This window comes from Rhineura floridana, chromosome 1 (genome assembly GCF_030035675.1).
Source record: "Rhineura floridana isolate rRhiFlo1 chromosome 1, rRhiFlo1.hap2, whole genome shotgun sequence".
NCBI classification, from domain to species: Eukaryota; Metazoa; Chordata; class Lepidosauria; order Squamata; family Rhineuridae; genus Rhineura; species Rhineura floridana.
The window spans coordinates 18,746,624-18,764,955 of record NC_084480.1 but is presented as its reverse complement, the minus strand read 5'-3'; the positions used below and the strand labels follow the sequence as shown (position 1 = coordinate 18,764,955).

Genomic DNA, 18,332 nt, shown 5'->3' with positions numbered 1-18,332 from the left:
GTTTCTTTGTCATGACTGGAACACATATGCAGCCAGTCTATGTCCAGGTAGTTGAAGTCACCCATCTCTCTCTCTCCACATGCAGAACTTGCACTGCTGAGCATAAACCTCCGTCCCTTCAATTTCTCCCTTCCCTCCCTGATATTTGTTGCTTTTCCATCGCATGTTCTGTGCATTCCCTAGCTATTTTACCAGTACAGATCTCCACCTCCAAAAATCATCAGTTCCAGTTTCCAAGTAAAAGAATAAAAAGTATGCAGGTTAATCAAATGGATGCAAATGGTGACCAGTCTACCCAGTTTAGGTGGAGGATGCCCCCCCTCATGTGACACCATGAGTAGACAGCCTTCACCAGCCCAGTGTCCTCCTAATGTTTTGGACCACGACTGCCATCAAGTCCACCCAGCACAGCCTTTCTGCCGGGGCTTCTGGGAACCGTAGCCGGAAACATCTGTAGGGCACCAGATTGGCAAAAGCTACATTATACCGTTGGATCAGGACTTGGAAGACCCAGGTTGAAATCCACCCTCAGCCATGCAGTGTGGTGGGTGACCTTGGGCCTGCCACTGTCTCATAAATCAACCTACCCCACAGGGCTGTTGTTAGGATAAAATGAGAAGGGGCGGTGGTGGCTGGTGCCCATTGGGACTGGTGGAGTGGAAGGCAGAGGGGCCAGCAACAGAAGGACCCAGAACCAATGAGAGGCAGAGCCAGCTAATTCTAGTTTTGCCTCCGGCCTCTTCCCTGCTGAATTCTAAAAGGACACTGAGAAAAAGGAGGAGGAACCTGACAGTGCTGTCCCCTGGACTGAATGTAAGTGAGGATGGAGGCAAGTGCGCCCTGACTGAGGACAGAATGAGGTTGGTGGGAGAGCGCCGCATTTGCCCTCATGGACCGGCCTCTGTTGGGAGGTAGGAAGAGACCCATGTCTACTGTCCAGAGCGCCCTTGAGGAAAGAGGATAAAAATGTAACCAATGAGTTGTCCAATAAGTGCAGTGTTTTCAACCCCTTTGTTAAGGTATTTGTCTTGCTTTTAATAACTTCTCTTACTCTCTTTCCCAGCAGATAGTTGCGCTAGCCGGAGAGGTAGCTTAGGCTAAGAGATGGTGCCTTGCCAGAGTCCACCCACTGAGCTACTTGGCTCAGTAGAAGTTTGAACCTGAACTACTCGCGCTGCCTTCACTGCAGCACTGGGCTTGCTGGACATTTTATGGCTGCCAGCTTGTGGCATTCTTACACTGGCGTTTCATGTGAAGAGCGTGCAAAGTGCAAAGGAGAGATGTGTGTACTCCCAAACGTGCATTATGTGCATGCCGGGGAGACACGGCTTAATTATGGGTCCTCAGATTGTGTCCTGTCACCTGAGCTCCCCTCCACTAAAAAGCTTCACAAGTGCGGAGCATTTGGGGTGTGATTAAGCACCATGGTCTCGAGGCTTGGTCTGAAGACACATGAGGCTGCCATCTTGCTGAAGCTAAGCAGGTCTGGGTCAGGACAGTACCCGGAAGGATGACTGCTTAGAAACCTCATGTATGCTGCCTTGGGTTCCATGATAGAGGAAAGGTGGAATTGAAAAGTAACAGATTTCCTTTTTTTAAAAAGGAAGTCATGGAGTGGGGCACAGTGGAGGGCCGAGGAATGATGGAGTTTCCAGACTGATCTCTTCAAGTGATTTAGACCCTAACTGTGCTATACATTTAAAGCAGCATCATACCACTTTAAATAGTCACGACTTCATCCAAGGAATCCTGGGAACTGTAGCATATTAAGCATGCTCAAAGTTGTTAGGAGACCCCTGTCCCCCTATAAGGAAAGGTTACAACGCTGTTCTTCAACCTTGGGTCCCCACATGTTGGTGGACTACAACTCCCATCATCCCCAGACAGCATGGTCAATGGTCAGGGATGATTGGAGTTGTCGTCCATCAGCATCTGAGGACCCAAGGTTGAAGAACACTGAGTTACAACATTTAGGGCTTTTTAGCTTAGAGAAAAGGTGAATAAGAGATGATATGGAGAATGTGGGTAGAGGCGTTTTTCTGACTCTGCCATAATCCTAGAACTCCAGGACATCCAATGAAGCTGAATGTTGGAAGATTCAGGCAGACAAAATAAATTACTTATTCACAAAATACTTAGTTTAACTGTGGAATCTGGTCTGACTGGAGGCAGTGGTGGCCACCAACTTGGATGGCTTTAAAAGAGGATTGGACAAATTCATGGAGGATGCGGCTATCAATGGCTACTAGCCCTGATTGCTATGTTTTGCCTCCATGGTTGGAGACAGCATGCCCCTGAATACCAATTGTTGGAAACTTCAGGAGGGGAGAGTGTTCTTGTGCTCAGGTCCTACTTGTGGACTTACCACGGGCACCTTGTTGGCCACTGAGAGCGGAATGCTGGACTAGATGGACCATTGCCCTGATCCAGCAAGGCTCTTCTTATGTTCTTAATAAAGCAAGTCTATTATTTTTCTTTATGTTTGCAGTCCAAGCGGGAAAAAGTTCCGAAGCAAGCCCCAGTTGGCAAGATACTTGGGGAACACTGTTGACCTCAGCAGCTTTGACTTCAGGACAGGGAAGATGATGCCCAGTAAATTACAGAAGAACAAGCAGAGGTTAAGGAACGATTCGCTCAGTCAAAATAAGGTTTGTTCACAAATACACTTTATAGATGTGTCATTTCCACAAACTCTGACACCTTTTTTTTTTTTAAAGGAACAAACATCTGTTTGTTCACAACTCCCTGCAGCATCCCTGGCATCTTTGCATTTATCTTGATCAGTGGTTGTGTGCGTGTGTTTTGCAAGTCTTTGGGGATGCCAAAATAAATAGAAATAAGTCTGGAACATAAAATTCTATGTGTAACATCAAAGGTGTGTTTTCTGTCTGCGCGATGAGCAACGATGAGGATGACAAAACATTTCTAGGTAATGTTTTGTTGTGACAGGTGGCGCTGAGAGATTACCTGGTGCATTTTCAAAATGCTGTCTTTGCTGCATCTGGGGAGCAAAAGTAGGTGTTTGGGAGGAAGGCTGCCTTTTGCCAGTGTTTGTGCATTAATCCTCAAACCAGGATTCCAGGAGTTAAGGGCTATAGCTTCAGTGTCCTCTCCTTCCCCTCTGTTGCAAACAGGAGACAAACATGCATGTGCTTGACTGCAAAATGGGTGTCCTGAAACTGTTAATGGCATTGTTTCTTCTATGACTGGAGCCATAGCTTTCTCCTTAACGCCGCTGTTTAAGTGCTGCAGCTTCCACTTTCTCCTTCCTTCGTAACCCCAGCCCGTCAGGAGTCATGTGATGAACGTCATGTAGCCAGTCAGATTTAGCTGCATGACTGTGTCACTGAGTGCAAGCAAGAGGCAACTGTGGGGATGTTTTCCAGGACTAGTCACAGGGTGATGCCTGCCAATTGGATCATTGATCGACCTCACTCTAAATTGGCTTTGCAAGCACTTTCATCCCCTTTTGATGTGATCCCTGAAAATCGCCCAAAGAGGAGGAATCCTTTTGATACCATGAAAATATTAATGGAAAGAGTCTCTGCTTTCATCTCAACTTTTGATCCAGGGACACTTTTTATCTGAATGCCCCCATGTCAGAACCTTTCCCTTGACCCTGCTAGTTTTCATATTAAGAAAGCTTCTGAAAGCCTTGCAAGGAGTGAATGTCCAACTTGGCTTTTTTAAAAACCAGTGAAAAATAGAATGTATGATATGGCATGACTTTTGTGTCTTTTGACATCACCTAAGAGATGTTGACCTAAATCTGACATAGAAGCCAACGGGTTTAAGTGTGTTGGTTTGGGCTAATTTAGGTTTCAAGAGAGACTGTGAGGACTTGTGTCCATCAGGATGGGGAACCTTGTTGTTTAGTCGACGGGCTGCATTATTTTCTGGGCAACCTTCTGGCGGCCGCTGGAAAAGCAACACATGTACATTTTATCTTCAGACTGTAGATTAGTGTCTACACATCCTCACCTGCTCCTGTCTATCATCCATCGAGGCAAGCAAAAGGCATTACCAGAATGCAAAGACCCATTCTGGCCAGGCAAAAATAATCATGGAGGATGAGAAGCAGGACTGGTGCTGGAGACTGGTGGCTCCCATGTCCGTGGCAGTGAATCCGCTGCAGGTTTTAGTCGGACCTTTTCAAGGAGCTGTCCAAGGTGCTTTCTGGAGCAGATTCACTGCCCCACTGGCATCGGAGCCACCAGTCTCCACCAAGGACTGGGGACGGGTGTGGCTAGGGGAGGTGTTGTGCAGGGAGTCCCAAGGGCCAGATAGAGAGGCTTGGAGGGCCACATTTGCCCCCCAGCCCTGAAGTTCCCCACTGTTGTTGTTCACGCATGGGTAAAGCGGTCCATCAAATTGCCAAAAAGCATATTTTGTTAGAGCAACTCCTTGTGTAAAAGACATTTGGTATTAAGGGCAAAAATATGAAGGTGGGTGGGTGGGAAGTAAAGTCTTATATGTCCCAGCACGATTATTGGCTATCAAACAACTTTTGATGGTTTCCTGTCTCCTGTGTCTGCTGTCTGCTAATGTGTGCCTTTCTTTTTTTTTCTTTGAATAGGGTAAACCTGATTTAAATACCACACTGCCAATCAGACAAACAGCATCTATTTTTAAACAGCCTGTAACCAAAGTTACCAACCATCCAAGCAACAAAGTGAAGTCCGATCCACAGCGAGTGATTGAACAGCCCAGACAGGTAAACTGGTGTGGTGGTTGATACATTTCAGAAAGGTAGTGGTTAAAAATTGCCTAGTTGCAGAGGAAATGATCTGGAATGCCCCAACACAGCTGGGACACCTTGCCAGTGGAGATCATGCCATTCTGTTGTGATCACCTTCTTGCCAAATGTCCATTAAATGTCCATTATTTTATTTATTTTACAGAAATACTGAATCAGTGATATCTAAATATCAATGAGATGCTAAATATGCAAGATATTTCTCATTGATACATCATATACTATCATCATCATTTATTTATTTATTTATATAGCACCATCAGATGCACATGGCACTGTAAATGTTGCTCTAAATTGTAAAAACACAATTTAGACAAAGAAATACATTTCTATAAAGAAAATTATTAAAGTTAATTTATTTTTATTTGTTGCATTTATATTCCACCTTTCCATCAGGGAGCTCAAGGTTATGTGGTCCCTCCCTCCTCTCACCCCCAACCCCATAACCCTGAGAGGTAGGTTAGGTTGAGAGATGGTGACTGACCTAAGGCCATCCAGGCATGGCCAAGTGGGAGTTTGAACCCAGGTCTCCTTGGTTCTAGTCTGATAACTCTACACCACTACTTATTGTGTTCTGGGGCACCATTGAGGGCTTCCCCTCAAAACTGTTTTTACTCTAAAGTTTCACTGATATTATTGGGGCTTACATTTCCTATTACGTATGCTTAGGATTGCAGCCTTAGGACCAGATCACAGTTTCTTTGTACTTGAATAAGTATATCTACATTTCAAAGATCCTGAAACCCCATACTCTTGATCCATCGGGAGTTTTGGGGTGACTCAAAGGCTTTTCTTGGATGCCTGTTTCCTTTTCTGCCTCCCAGAAGCATAACATTGGAAGTCTTCATTTACACTCCTTTTGATCTTTCTGGACAACTAGCCCCTCCTAAAATAGGTTTATCCTTGAACATGACTTTGAATACTCATGGCAGAAATAGAATGCTTTCTCCAATAGAAGGCACAATCTGAACCTCTTAGGAAGGAAGGGATGTGCAATGCTGGCTGTTCTTTGGATCCAGCTATTATATTTTATGTTTCTGCAGCACTGTTTCTTTGCAAGAAGACTTTAGGGGTGTTCACAGATAGTTGTGCTGTACACTCATACAGTTACTTACATGTAACGTTTAACAAGCGTTCAGTCTGTGTAGCTGTGCACACAGCAGTTGAGCTGTACAAATTGACAAGGGCACAGTCTTTCACACAACTGTTTGTGTGTGCCTAGAGACTGCTTGTACCTGTGTTTTCAGTGTAACACATGAACAAGCTTAATGAACACAAGGTGGTGCTTCAGCTGCTGTTTCTGATAGTGTCACTTGTGACTGTTGAGAAGCGAGTGAGTGATATCCTTCATTGTTCAGACCCACAATTCAACACAAATAAAAATACAAGTCATTATCACATATTTCAACAGACACACACAGAAAAGAACTACAAAATAACACTCCCCCTCCAAAACACTGACAGAAATGGACTATGGTGTGCTTAAAATGTTTCTCTTTCCTTTCTGACTGCTAAAAGAATAGGGCATTCTTTTTCTTTCAACCCATTTGACCTGAAAATGCCGAAGGGCCTGTGTCATGTCCCGAGGAGTGGCCAAAATGGGCGAGTGGGAACATGACGGGCCTGGCGTATGGAAGAGACGAGGCCAAGATGCAGTTTGCCAGGACTGCGTTTGCTCTCCTACCCATGGGGAGGAGGCAGTAAAGGGATCTAGGAGGGAGGGAGGCAGATGGCGAGTAGAGCCTGTGTCCTTCAAGTGGGATGTCAAGGCCACTGGAATTCTAGAAAAAGAAATGAACGTAAGAAGGTCTGATGTTTGTGTGTATGGTGTGGTAGTTGAAAAGCATTGCTTCTGGAACCAGCAGGGAGGGGATAAAATTGTGCTGCTAGCGGTTTTGACTTTCCCGCATCCTCCTTAAGTCTTCCCACAGCTGGTACGTTGATTAAAAAGAACTGGGCCTTTGGGGCTGTGAAATCTTACCTATTGCTGCATTAGGGAAACAGGACTTTTTATTTTATGCCAGAACAGAGTGGTGGTGATGATTTATTACATTTATATCCCGCCTTTCATCCAAGGAGCTCAAGATGGTGCACACGGTTCTCCTCCCTTTCCATTTTATCTTCACCACGGCCCTGTGAGGTAAATTTGACTGAGAGGCCCCCCAGCAAGCATCGTGGCTGAGTGGGGATTTGAACCCTGGTCTCCCAGGTCCAAGTCCAACACTCTAACCACAACACCACTCTGGCTCCCATTCAGCCCAGCATTGCCCAAAGCAGGGGGAAGCCAAAGGAGAACCAATATTACATGTACCTCCCTTCCTAACAGGTTTAGATTATGCCTTCATCTGGAGAACTGAAAGGGTGGTGCCCTCCAGAAGTTGTTGGATTACAGCTCCCATCAGCCCCAGCCAGCAAGGCCACTGGTCAGGGACAGTGGGAGTCATAAGCAAGCAACACCTGGAGAGCATCACGTTGACTTTCCCTGGGCTATGCTGACTGGCAGTGGCTCTCCAAAACCTCAGACAGAGGTCTTCCTGGTCATCTGCTGTCTGGTCCTTTTTACTGGAGATGCTGGAAATTGAACCTGGGACTTCTGCCATGCAAAAGCAGGTGTTCTCCCATTGAACTACAGGCCCCTCCCCTTGTCTGGTGAGGCCCCTCCCCTTACTTAGTATTTTTGTGCATTGTCTTGTCACTTTTGTTATACTTTTAGCAATATATTTAATGATAAAACAGTAATATAAATAGTATTGTATTATACTGTATATAAGAATTGTGATTTTTTTTTTGCAAACTGCATTGTAGATGGAAGGGTGAGGTGCAAATATTTTAAGTAAATAAATATTGAAGTTAATGAGTACTCTTGAGGAGGGCCCTCAGTGGTAAAGCAGACCCTTTGCCACACAAAGTCCCAGGTTCAATCCCTGACATTAAAATAGTGGTGAGGAACCTCTGACCTGCAAGCCTAATTAGGTCTGCCAGGATCTTTTGGGCGAGCCATACCCTGTATGGTGACAGAACAAGTTGTCAAATTTGGAATAAAATTCAAGCTGCAGTTGCAAAGGAACAAACACATTCCTAAGTGCAGCCCTGATTGCTGTTTTGGAACTGCAGTTTAAAAAACAACCGAATTCAAGCTAGGGCTGCAGAGGAAAAACTGAGAGTGTTCTAAGGCCACATGCACATAGTAGTTTAAAAATCACTTCCTCTTCCAGAGTACTCTGGGAATTGTTGCTCTGTGGGTGGTCTCCTAACAACTCTCAGCACTCTTCACAAACTACAGTTCCCAGGATGCTTTGGGGAAAAGCCATGGCTGTTTTTAAAGGGGCAGGGTACTGTTTTAATTGTAAGATGCGAGTGATTCTTCCTTTGCTGCCATGGTTTGACATTTCAGTTGCCTGCTGTCATACGACGTCAGCTAATTGACAGGCGGGTGACTCTTCCTGCCAAACAAAAGTGGCCCAGGAAGGGATGACCACTGCAGCAACTGACCCTCTGATGGGATCCGATTCCTCACTCCTGAGTTAAAAGGATCTCAAGTGTGTGGGACTGGGAAAGACCTCTTCCTGACAAGGCCTTGAAGAGTCGCTGCCAGCCAAAGTAGATGAAACTGAGCTGGTTGGATAGGTGGTCTTTTATAAGGCTGCTTCGTATACTTTCATAAGGACATGTCAGAGGCCATACCATGCACGAAAGAAGGAATAACATTTGATGCGGGTTCTCTCAAGTCCAGCAACGTTCTCTGGACCCTACTTGCTGTTTACCAGATTTTGAAATGGGTATGACACGTTCCGTGGCCTAGTCAGAAAATCTAGTAGTCTACTCTGGATGCCACCCTGTGCCAGGAAATTCCCACCCTTTCCTACTGGCCCTAGCCCAGTGCTCCCAGCGCAAGGTCTTCAACATGGATTTCTTAAGTGTTCTAGAACTGAAAATGCATTATTACCGCAGCCACAGATGCAGGGGCTTTTGGGAAGCCTGTGCCAGCTGCTCAGAAAACCTCACAATGAAGATGCTGAGCTGAAACTTAAGAAACGGCCTAAAAATGCCCATAAGGGAACATTTTTCGGTGTCGCATTAAGTGAGCTTCCCTCCTCCTTAGATGAATGGAGTGAATAGGGAAAGGGTCCTTTTCAAACATTCAGACCTGCAGTGAAATCCTTCGTATAGCAAGGAGCCAGCCCTTGGTCTTGGGAGCAAGGCTCAGCACCACGCAGACGACATCTTTGTGAGTACAGGCAGTTTGCTCGATATGAGTGAGCTCCCCATTGGTCTCCCCCAATGGTTAGTGGGACCATGGAATCCGCACCAGGTTTTAGCCTGAACTTTCAAGGAGCCCAGGCTAAAACCTGGAGCAGATTCCACGCTCCCCCTGACATGGAGCCACCACTGGCCTTCACAGTTGCTCAACATCATTTGTGCAGTGCCAAGCTCTGCTGAGGTCCTGGGGTCTCAAGCTCCAGCATCTTGAGTAAAAACAGCAAAAAAGGATCACGTTGTAGGTGATGGGAAAAGAAGTCAACCTGGCACCCTGGTGACTCCCCGCCAGCCACAGTATATCATAATGGGCTAAATAGTAGTTGCCTTATACCAGATCAGACTGTTTCTCTTCCTGTGTTCCCATCATGCAACTCATACTGCTGCAGGCCTAAATATTTTTTACAAAGCTATTCATTTCTTTTCTCCCCTGCACTCCCTCCCAACTCCTCTAGCATTTCTTTTACGAAGGAGGCATCTGGTAAAGTGCTGTGCACCCATACTGTGGAATATCTTGCCCCCTGAGGCTGGGGCGACTGCCTCTTGAACCCTCTTCCACCTGCTAGGAAAGGCATTTTTATTTATTTATAAAAGTATTTTTATGCCGCCAATCCATACGATATAGCAAAGGAGCGTACAGCAGAGTATGCAATAAAGCATGGAACGCCATAAGTCGTAATCGACTTGAAGGCATATAACAACAACAAGGGAACGTCATAAAAACAGTTCAAAATGACCATTAAAATGACTGGCTGATGAGAGAAATTAAACAACTGCATAGGCCTGTTGGCATAAACAAGTCTTTAAGGGGCGCCTGAAAGTCAGAAGCAAGGATTCTTGTGGAATCTGTGCTGGAACAGTACTCCACATCATGAGACCGGCAACGCTAAATTCCCGACTTCTGGTGGAAGCCAGTCTGGTCTCTATAACATGGAGGATAACTAGCAGTGCTCTGAATTATCTCAGTGACTGAGTTGGGATATAAGGGTTCAGACAGTCCTTAAGTATCCTGAACCCAAGTTGTTCAGGGCTTTGTATATTAACAGAAGAGCTTTGTATATGGCCCAGTTTTTTCTTGAAGGCTTTTTGTCCTCGGGAAGACAATATTTTCCTCTAAATTTGGTTTGTGTTCTATCTACGTGTGCTGAAAGGGTGTTCTCATGCTACATTTGACATGTGTAGTCTTACAGGAAGAGTTGAGCTGTACACTCAGTTATCCGCATGTAATATTCAATGTGTGTACAGTCTGTATACCTGTGTTCACAATAGCTGAGATACAGAAATCAACAAGTGTACAGTCTTTCATACAAATACTTGCACATGTGTGGGAACACCTTCTACCTGTGTTCAATCAGTGTAATGTGTGAACAAGCTTTGTATTCTGTTGATGCGGTTGTTTTTAGGAAGACATTATGATTTTGATTTAAGCTGCTCTGAGTGATCCATATGCATTAGAAGGGAAGGGATGATAATATATAAAATTGTGTGTGTGTATTGTTGTTGTTGTGTGCCTTCAAGTCGATTATGACTGCTCAAACTATGAATCAGCAACCTCCAATAACATCTGTTATAAACCACCCTGTTCAGATCTTGTAAGTTCAGGTCTGTGGCTTCCTTTATGGAATCAATCCATCTCTTGTTTGGTCTTCCTCTTTTTCTATTCCCTTCTGTTTTCCCCAACATTATTGTCTTTTCTAGTGAATCGTGTCTCCTCATGATGTGTCCAAAGTATGATAACTTCCGTTTCATCATTTTAGCTTCTAGTGACAGTTCTGGTTTAATTTGTTCTAATACCCAATTATTTGTCTTTTTCGCTGTCCATGGTATCCACAAAGCTCTCCTCCAATACCACATTTCAAATGAGTTGATTTTTCTCTTATCCACTTTTTTCACTGTCCAACTTTCACATCCATAGAGACCAGGAATACTGTATAAACATATGCATTGACTCATGCACACACATGCAAGATGAGGTACTTGGCTGCCTGTGATTTAAGAAATTGTCTGCCAAAGGAAAGCAGGAGTGAATTAATTGAGTTGTCTTGCAAAATGTGTAAATACGGAATGAGACTGCCTGACCCGACTGGTCACTGCAATGATTGTCTTAAAAGTGATCTTAATTGGACAACCCAGTATTAATGACTTGGGTGGGTAACACTGAAATGAAGCAATTATGTTACATACAAAGCTCATCCATCACATTATAAATCTGAGCATGTTCTACAGGGATCACCTAACTTATCTGACATAATTGTAACCTAAATGGATTTTAAAATCAGCTAAATGGGAATGTTTTATAAGGTTCTCCAGTAATCATGCAGATGGTATCATTTTTGTTTCTATTTATGCTAAATTAAATGTGTTAAAGAATTTTACTGTCATTTTCATAATGAACAGTTATTGGAGGTCACACATTCCTCCTTTGAGGTAACAAAAAATTGCTCCAAATATTGCTTAAGGAGTTACATTTGAATGTGTTGACTTTCACAAAAGGGGCACGTTTCAAAATAATTTGATTAGATGCTATACATAAGATCCCCATTTGCAAAATCTTTACACTCTTACTACTTAGGATTACATTTTTATTATTTTTTTCCTGAAGTAGTTCAGGCTGTCCCCCCAACGCAGTTATCTTTACATCAGCCCTATGAGATGAAAATATAGTAACTGGCCCAGGCTAAGAGATAGTAACTGGTACAAGCTTACCCAGTAAGCTTTGTGACTGAGCACAGATTTGAACTTGGGTCTCCTTGGTCTACATGTGACTGACAGTCCTTGTCTATACCTGCATGTGCCAGTACACATGTGCCCAACCAACACGTGTATTTTCAGGTCCTGAGCTCAGTCATGGCAAGTGAGACTTACGCCGGGGTGGGTGGGTGGGGGTAGCAATTAAGACACTATCCCAGAGTTAAGAATCAGTAAGTCTCAGTGGGGGATTTCCAATGCAGATAGCACCTTCTGAGAGGGCTTTTCCTCAGGACAGCAGCAAGGAAGGAGAGGGTTAAATTCTCCCTCTATGCCTGCTGTGATCCTGATCAATCTCCTTCCCCGCAACTGATGCTATCTGCATTTTTAAAAGATCACAAAACCCCCTGTACATTAATACAAAGCTGTGTTTAATGTTGCACCTAGTTTGACACCCTATAGCCCATCTTTAAAAGCTATCCCTTTTCAAGTTCAGTAATCATCAGAAGCAGATTGAAAGTAAGCAAGGTCTCAGGTTGTTCCAGGCTATGGTCTGAAGGCAGATGAAGCCAGCACAGGTCTGGTCAGTGCCTGGATGGGAGACTGCCTGGGAACTATATGTAAGCCGCCTTGGGTTTCTATCATGAAAAGAAAGATGGGGTAGAAATGTAATAAATAAATAATCTTAAAATGAAAGGATATTAATGATGAAGGAGAATTCAAAGTAGCAAAAAGTAGGTGTGTGTGTGTGAGGGAGTGAGCGAATGTGGGGGAGATGTTTATTGTTTTTGCACAAGTTTGAAGTAGGCAAATGTAGTTGTCGCTCGGCTACATTGGAGCAATCAGATGGATCATTCATCCTGAACACGTCCCATTCAAATGAATGGAAAGCAGTTGTGGTCTTGGGCAACTTTATTCATTTTGTGGGTCTTTGTGCAGGAGAACTTTCCAGAGGATTGTTTATCCTTAGTAGCAAAGCTCTGGTAGGAATCGGCATCCAGAATCTGCCTTAGAAGTAACCTTTCTTTTCTTTTTTTAAAAGGTATTTTGCTTTAGTAATTAAAGCTCCTACTGGGAGGAAGGGCGGGATATAAATATAATAATAATATGATGATGATGAAAACTGCTTTTGAGAGATTGCTTCTGTTGAAGGCATGGTGTATAAATATTTGAACTAAACCCACAAATAAACAATAAACAATTCCTTCTGCTTCTAGTCAAGCTGGCAGAAGCACTCTGTAATCTTCCACTGTTGTCACAGAGGGATAAAGTTAATGCCTATACAATGAATATTCTGTCTCCCCCCATCCCCAGGCAGTGTTTTGATACTTTTCCATTTTGTATTAATCGGGTCTTTCCATCTTTCAGCTTTTCTGGGAGAAAAGGCTGCAAGGCTTAAGTGCCTCAGATGTGAGCGAGCAGATCATAAAATCCATGGAATTGCCTAAAGGCCTTCAAGGTACTCTTTGCTTCATTGATGTTTAATGCACTCTAAGAAATCTGTGGTTCTCAAACGGGGGTGCATAGGAACAGTTCACACATGCATGGATGCCCCTGGAAATGTGTTGATGAGGAAGTAGGGTCAACCTGCTGGCCCTTTGCCCCAACATCGGCATTGTCTTTAGCCCTGAAGGGGGATAAACCCTGCTGGATCAAAGCGAAAGCCCACCTAGTCCTGCATTCCGTGCTCACAGTGACCAACAAGATGCCTGTAGGAAAAGCCAAAGAAGGACTTGCGTGCAGTAGCACTCTGAACAGGATGCATTTGGCTGAATGCACTTGGAACCCTCCCCACATATGGGAACCCTGATTGCACAGGATGCCAAATGGTGGAGAGACTTCTGAGCACATTCAGCTTACACGCACTTAGGGTTATATGCATCCAATGTGACCTTTATTGCACGAGTGGAAGAGACTTCTGCTTATGCAGTAAGAGTTCCCCTTCCTCTCCCTCCCAACGATCACACACCCTCAAAATCTGCTCTAAAATCTTTGGAGGGTCTCCAAACTCTCTGGAGTAGTTCTGGGGGGTGGATCAGGGGCTGCAGTGGTTAGGAGAGGAAGGGGAAGTCCAGTTGTGCAAGCAAAAGTCCACTTGCACAGCATTGGTTACAACCCTTAGTTCTCTCCCACTACCACCACCACCTTCAGACCTTTCAACTTAATTCAGGCAAGTTGAGCTAATGTTCCCCAACACGCTCTTTCTCTCACCCAACTTTGAATGTCCATACACAGCTTTGGTGACTTGTGTAAGTGGCATCCATTCACAATCGCTCATTCACATAGGCAGCTATCGAGGGTTGATCAGGCAGGTGCGAACCACTCAGGCTGGATATTTCAGAGTGGTCTCTACAGCTCAGTGTCCTGTCTGTTGACAGGAGCCCATCAATGGCCTTATAGTGAGGTCATCTGTCTCTTTTGCTGCTAACTCTCACATTAATTAATTAATCAATCAATCTATCAATCAATTAATTAACTAATTAATTGGTTAATTAAGTAATTAATTGATTAAGTAATTAATTAAGTAATTGATTGATTAATTGATTGATTGATTTATATCCCGCCCTTCTTCCCAGCAGGAGCCCAGGGCAGCAAACAAAAGCACTAAAAACACTTTAAAACGTCATAAAAACAGGCCTTAAAATACATTAAACAAAACATCTTTAAAAACATTTTTTTAAAAAAGCTTTCAAGACATCTTTAAAAAACAAGGTTAAAAACATATTGTTTTTTTTAAAAAAGGTTTAAAAACATTAGAAAGCAATTCCAACACAGACGCAGATGCAGCAATAGGCTTCTTCTGAATGGGGTCATTGTTGTTATTATTTTTGTCTTTTGGTGTTTATGATGACTAACCAGTGATGGAGATTCACTGCCCTCTTCCTTCCTCCCTTCTGTACAATGTGGCTGGCTTGCTAGAGCCACTGGGAATTCATGCACATATAGCCAAGTATGTCTCAGTCCCTCCTATTTCTTGTTTTCGGCAGACGGTATGGAACATGCTTTTGTTTCATAGTGAATGAGAAATTGAACTAACTGGGACCCACTGGGTTGTTATCAAAACAAATGCTAACAGTCACAAATATGTATGAGTGGAGTTCGTTTTTGTTACCCCACTCATCACGCATCCATTGGAGCTTACCTTTTCTGATAGCAGCAGAGGGCCTTTGTATTGCTATCCCCTTGTGGCTTCTGTTTCTGTTTTCTGAAATTGCTCCTGACACTGTGTCGTTCCAGGGCATTCTGGGAAAAGAATGGCAGCCACATTTTTTAAGTCTTTGTTGGTGGGGGGGAGTGCTGTCCAGGAGTGATGTGGGGTGCAAAAATTTCCATAATTGAACATTTTCTAGTGTTTTATTTTTCTGTGGTATTCTCTCTCTCCCCCCCTCCCAGTTTCATTTCAATGAATGGATGCCAATTGCAAATACAATATTAGGCTAGTTTGGTAGTTCCAAAGGTTTTAGTTTTGTTTACTAAATACAAGTAAAGAGGCTAAATTAGATCACTCTATGGGGAACATTTGGACCTCCAGATGTTACTGAACTAGAACTCCCATCATCCCTTGCCATTGGCCAGGTTTGCTGGGGTTGATGTAGTTCAGCAACATCTGGAGGACCAAAGGTTCCCCACACTTGCTCTGGGGCAGGGATAGCCAGCATAGTGTCCCCCAGATTATTTTTTGTAGTACAATTCCCATCATTCCTGACCATTGATCATCTTAGCTGAGGCTGATGGGAGCTGTAGTCCAACACCATCTGGAAGACACCACCCTGATCTAGGGCATCAGAAAATTTTCCAGTGCAAATTGATCCATGCAGATTTGCATAATTTGCGTAGGAAAAATACCAGAAATTTTCCAATTAAATGTTTTCTGGAAAACTTCATAATTGCTGGCCACCATTGCCTCTTTAGAATGCCTTACCCAACCTTGGGTCCATAGATGATGTTAGACTACAGCCCCCATTGTCAACCCTGGCCATTTTCTCTGATCAGGGATAATGGTGTTTTTTTTTTAATCCCAACAATATTTGGGGATCCAGACCTAGATGAGCACTGCAATGTTAAAGGCATTCTGGTAAAATAAGACGGTGGATGCCTGAGAGGCAGATGGAGAAAAGATCTTGGTTGCCACCACAAGTAGCTGCAAAACACATTGTGAAAACCTAAAATGAATGTAATTTTAACAAATGGGGAAAAAATTCACACGTAGGTGTTTTATATTGTTAATTTATTTATATATAAAGTACATTTGGCTTTCCCAGCTGGATGAACAGGTCTCTGCCGTGTCTCCTGTTTTTCAATTCACTTGCTGTTGTTTTCTGTGCTCTTTTTAACTGGGTTTCTTTTTTGCTGCTTTTGTTTTATTGTGTACATCGCCTTGAGATATATATACGTGGAAGGTGATTAATACTAATTATAATAAAGATTTTGCAAATAAAACGATTAAAACACAAATGTTTTTATAATGAAAACAAATTGAATATTAGTTTATTCCTCCAAAGGATCCCAGGGTGACAAACATGTTAATGCTAAAACAGTACGATCAAAACTTCTAAAAACAAAAGCAACGTTCTAAAAACAGTTTGAAAACTCCTTGGGAAATTCAGGAAATTTGGGTCCAGGCCTTGGGTAAGAGATCTAGTGTGCTTAACATCTAACCCCTGCCCTTTGAATTCTACTGCGTTGAATCTTAACAGTCAAGTATTGCATTCACATTCTAGGAGTTGGCCCAGGAAATAATGACAACACCCTCTTGTCTGCCGTCGCCAGTGCGTTGCACACGAGTTCTGCCCCCATCACGGGGCAACTCTCTGCTGCGGTAGAGAAGAACCCAGCTGTGTGGCTTAACACATCCCAACCTCTCTGCAAAGCTTTCATTGTTACAGACGAGGATATTAGGTAAGTCATCCCCCCACCCCACCCCAGTAAAAAACCCTTCTCCTCCTGCAACACTGTGCTCATTCTCTGTAGCTGACGTCATTCTCTGTTTTTATTATTAATGTCCAAGCAGTCTGCTCATATTGGATACTTAACCTCTCCTCCTCCTGGATTGATCTCTGGATGTAACTATCTTTTTCTCAGTTCGGACAAATGGTGGCTGGTGGCTCCATTTCAGTGGGGTAGTGGAATCCACTCCAGGCTTTCGTCTGAACTTTCAAGGAGCTGTCCAGGCTCTCCACTGTCCCACTGACATGGAGCAACCACCCACTACTGCTTCAGACCTTTGAGCCTTACCACCCTGTGGTCTTCGACGTGACTTGGACAAGAGCATGAGGAGCCCTTACATCAGGAGTGGCCCAAGGGCCACAGCCCTTTGGGGAAAGCTTTTAGGAAGCCAATGGTGGGTAGAGCAATGGATGTGACTCCTACCTTTGTGCAGTAGGCCATGCATGCCCAGCCATGCAAAAGTCAGAGACCTCAGTCAGGCAAGCAAGAGGCTTTATTTCAGCCCACGGATACATTCCAGCCCAAAATGGAGCAGGGCCACTGAGAGATGTGGTCTGGGAAGAGTCCTGAGGGCCAGACAGAGATGTCTGGAGGGCCGCATTTTGCCCCTGGGGCCTGAAGATCCCTAGCCCTGCCGTAGATGAACTCATTCTCCCAGAGCCAGGATTCCTTGGTGAATGATGGGGAGGACAGAAAAAGGCAAAAAAGGCAAAATTAAACCGCCATTTTGTGTCTTGTCCCCACTGACTCTCTAGCTTAGGGGAGTGGGGAAGGAAGGAGGGTGGCAGAGGAAGATGGGAGCGCCACCTTCGGGGTTGCCAACGTGGCACCTGCAGGTGCAATTATGCCCACAGCACGTTCTCCTAGTTTGAAATGTGAAAGGTAGGCATCCCCTGATTAAACTCCTTTATTGGCTTAGAAACGCTTCCAGATTCCCTCCAGCTCTTGTGAGAGAAAAGCGGGTGGGTGAGTGGGACCCAAGCAATACCAAGCTGAGCATTTTAGGGTTTCTTCTGTTATTATTATTAAATGCAACTGGTAGGAATTTCAGGAGAGGCAAAAGGAAGTACAGGGTGCATAATGAAGTAGCAGAATTCACTGCTGCAAGGTGCAGTGATAGTCAGGTTAGATGGCTTCAGAAGGGAATTATACAAATTCTTGGAGAAAATCAGTGGCTACCAAGTCATGCTATATGGTGTCTTTGGAATCAGAGTCAGCATGCCTCTGAATATCATTTGCTGTTCCTGCTATTATTATTATTATTATTATTATTATTATTATTAAATCCCCTGCCTTTCTTCCCACATGTGTGGCAAACATCAATAATAAAACAACTTGTTAAAAACTCTTGTAAAAACAGTTTAAAACTTTCAGCCAGTGATTTTGGGTTCCTAGGGTGTTTTGGCCATCAAACGGGAATGTTTTTAAATTCTTCCTGAGAGTCAATAATGAGGGAGACAGGACAGACCTCACCAGGGAGGGCATTCCACCACCACTTAGAAGGCCCCATCATGGGTTAACTTTATGGTGCTTGTGTTCTGTTTGTGGGCTTCCCAGAGGCGTCTGGTGATCTGGGAAACAGGATGCTAGACTAGGTAAATGGTATGGGTCCAGCGAGTTGGGTTTTATATGAAACTTTTTCTTCCCTGTAGTGCTTCAAATCCTGTTAGACCTGAGATAATAA

The 18,332-nt window shown here is 43.9% G+C and overlaps 1 protein-coding gene across 1 annotated transcript in view; it reads left to right on the top strand.

The window, feature by feature from the left end:
• The window catches only part of MBD2 (methyl-CpG binding domain protein 2), a 70,431-nt gene that overhangs the window by 37,849 nt on the left and 14,250 nt on the right, over positions 1–18,332 (top strand). Inside the window, exons 2-5 of the mRNA XM_061614684.1 lie at positions 2,489–2,648; positions 4,577–4,714; positions 13,070–13,160; positions 16,423–16,600. Coding sequence (XP_061470668.1) covers positions 2,489–2,648; positions 4,577–4,714; positions 13,070–13,160; positions 16,423–16,600 — 567 coding nt within the window. The remainder of the gene's footprint in view (positions 1–2,488; positions 2,649–4,576; positions 4,715–13,069; positions 13,161–16,422; positions 16,601–18,332) is intronic.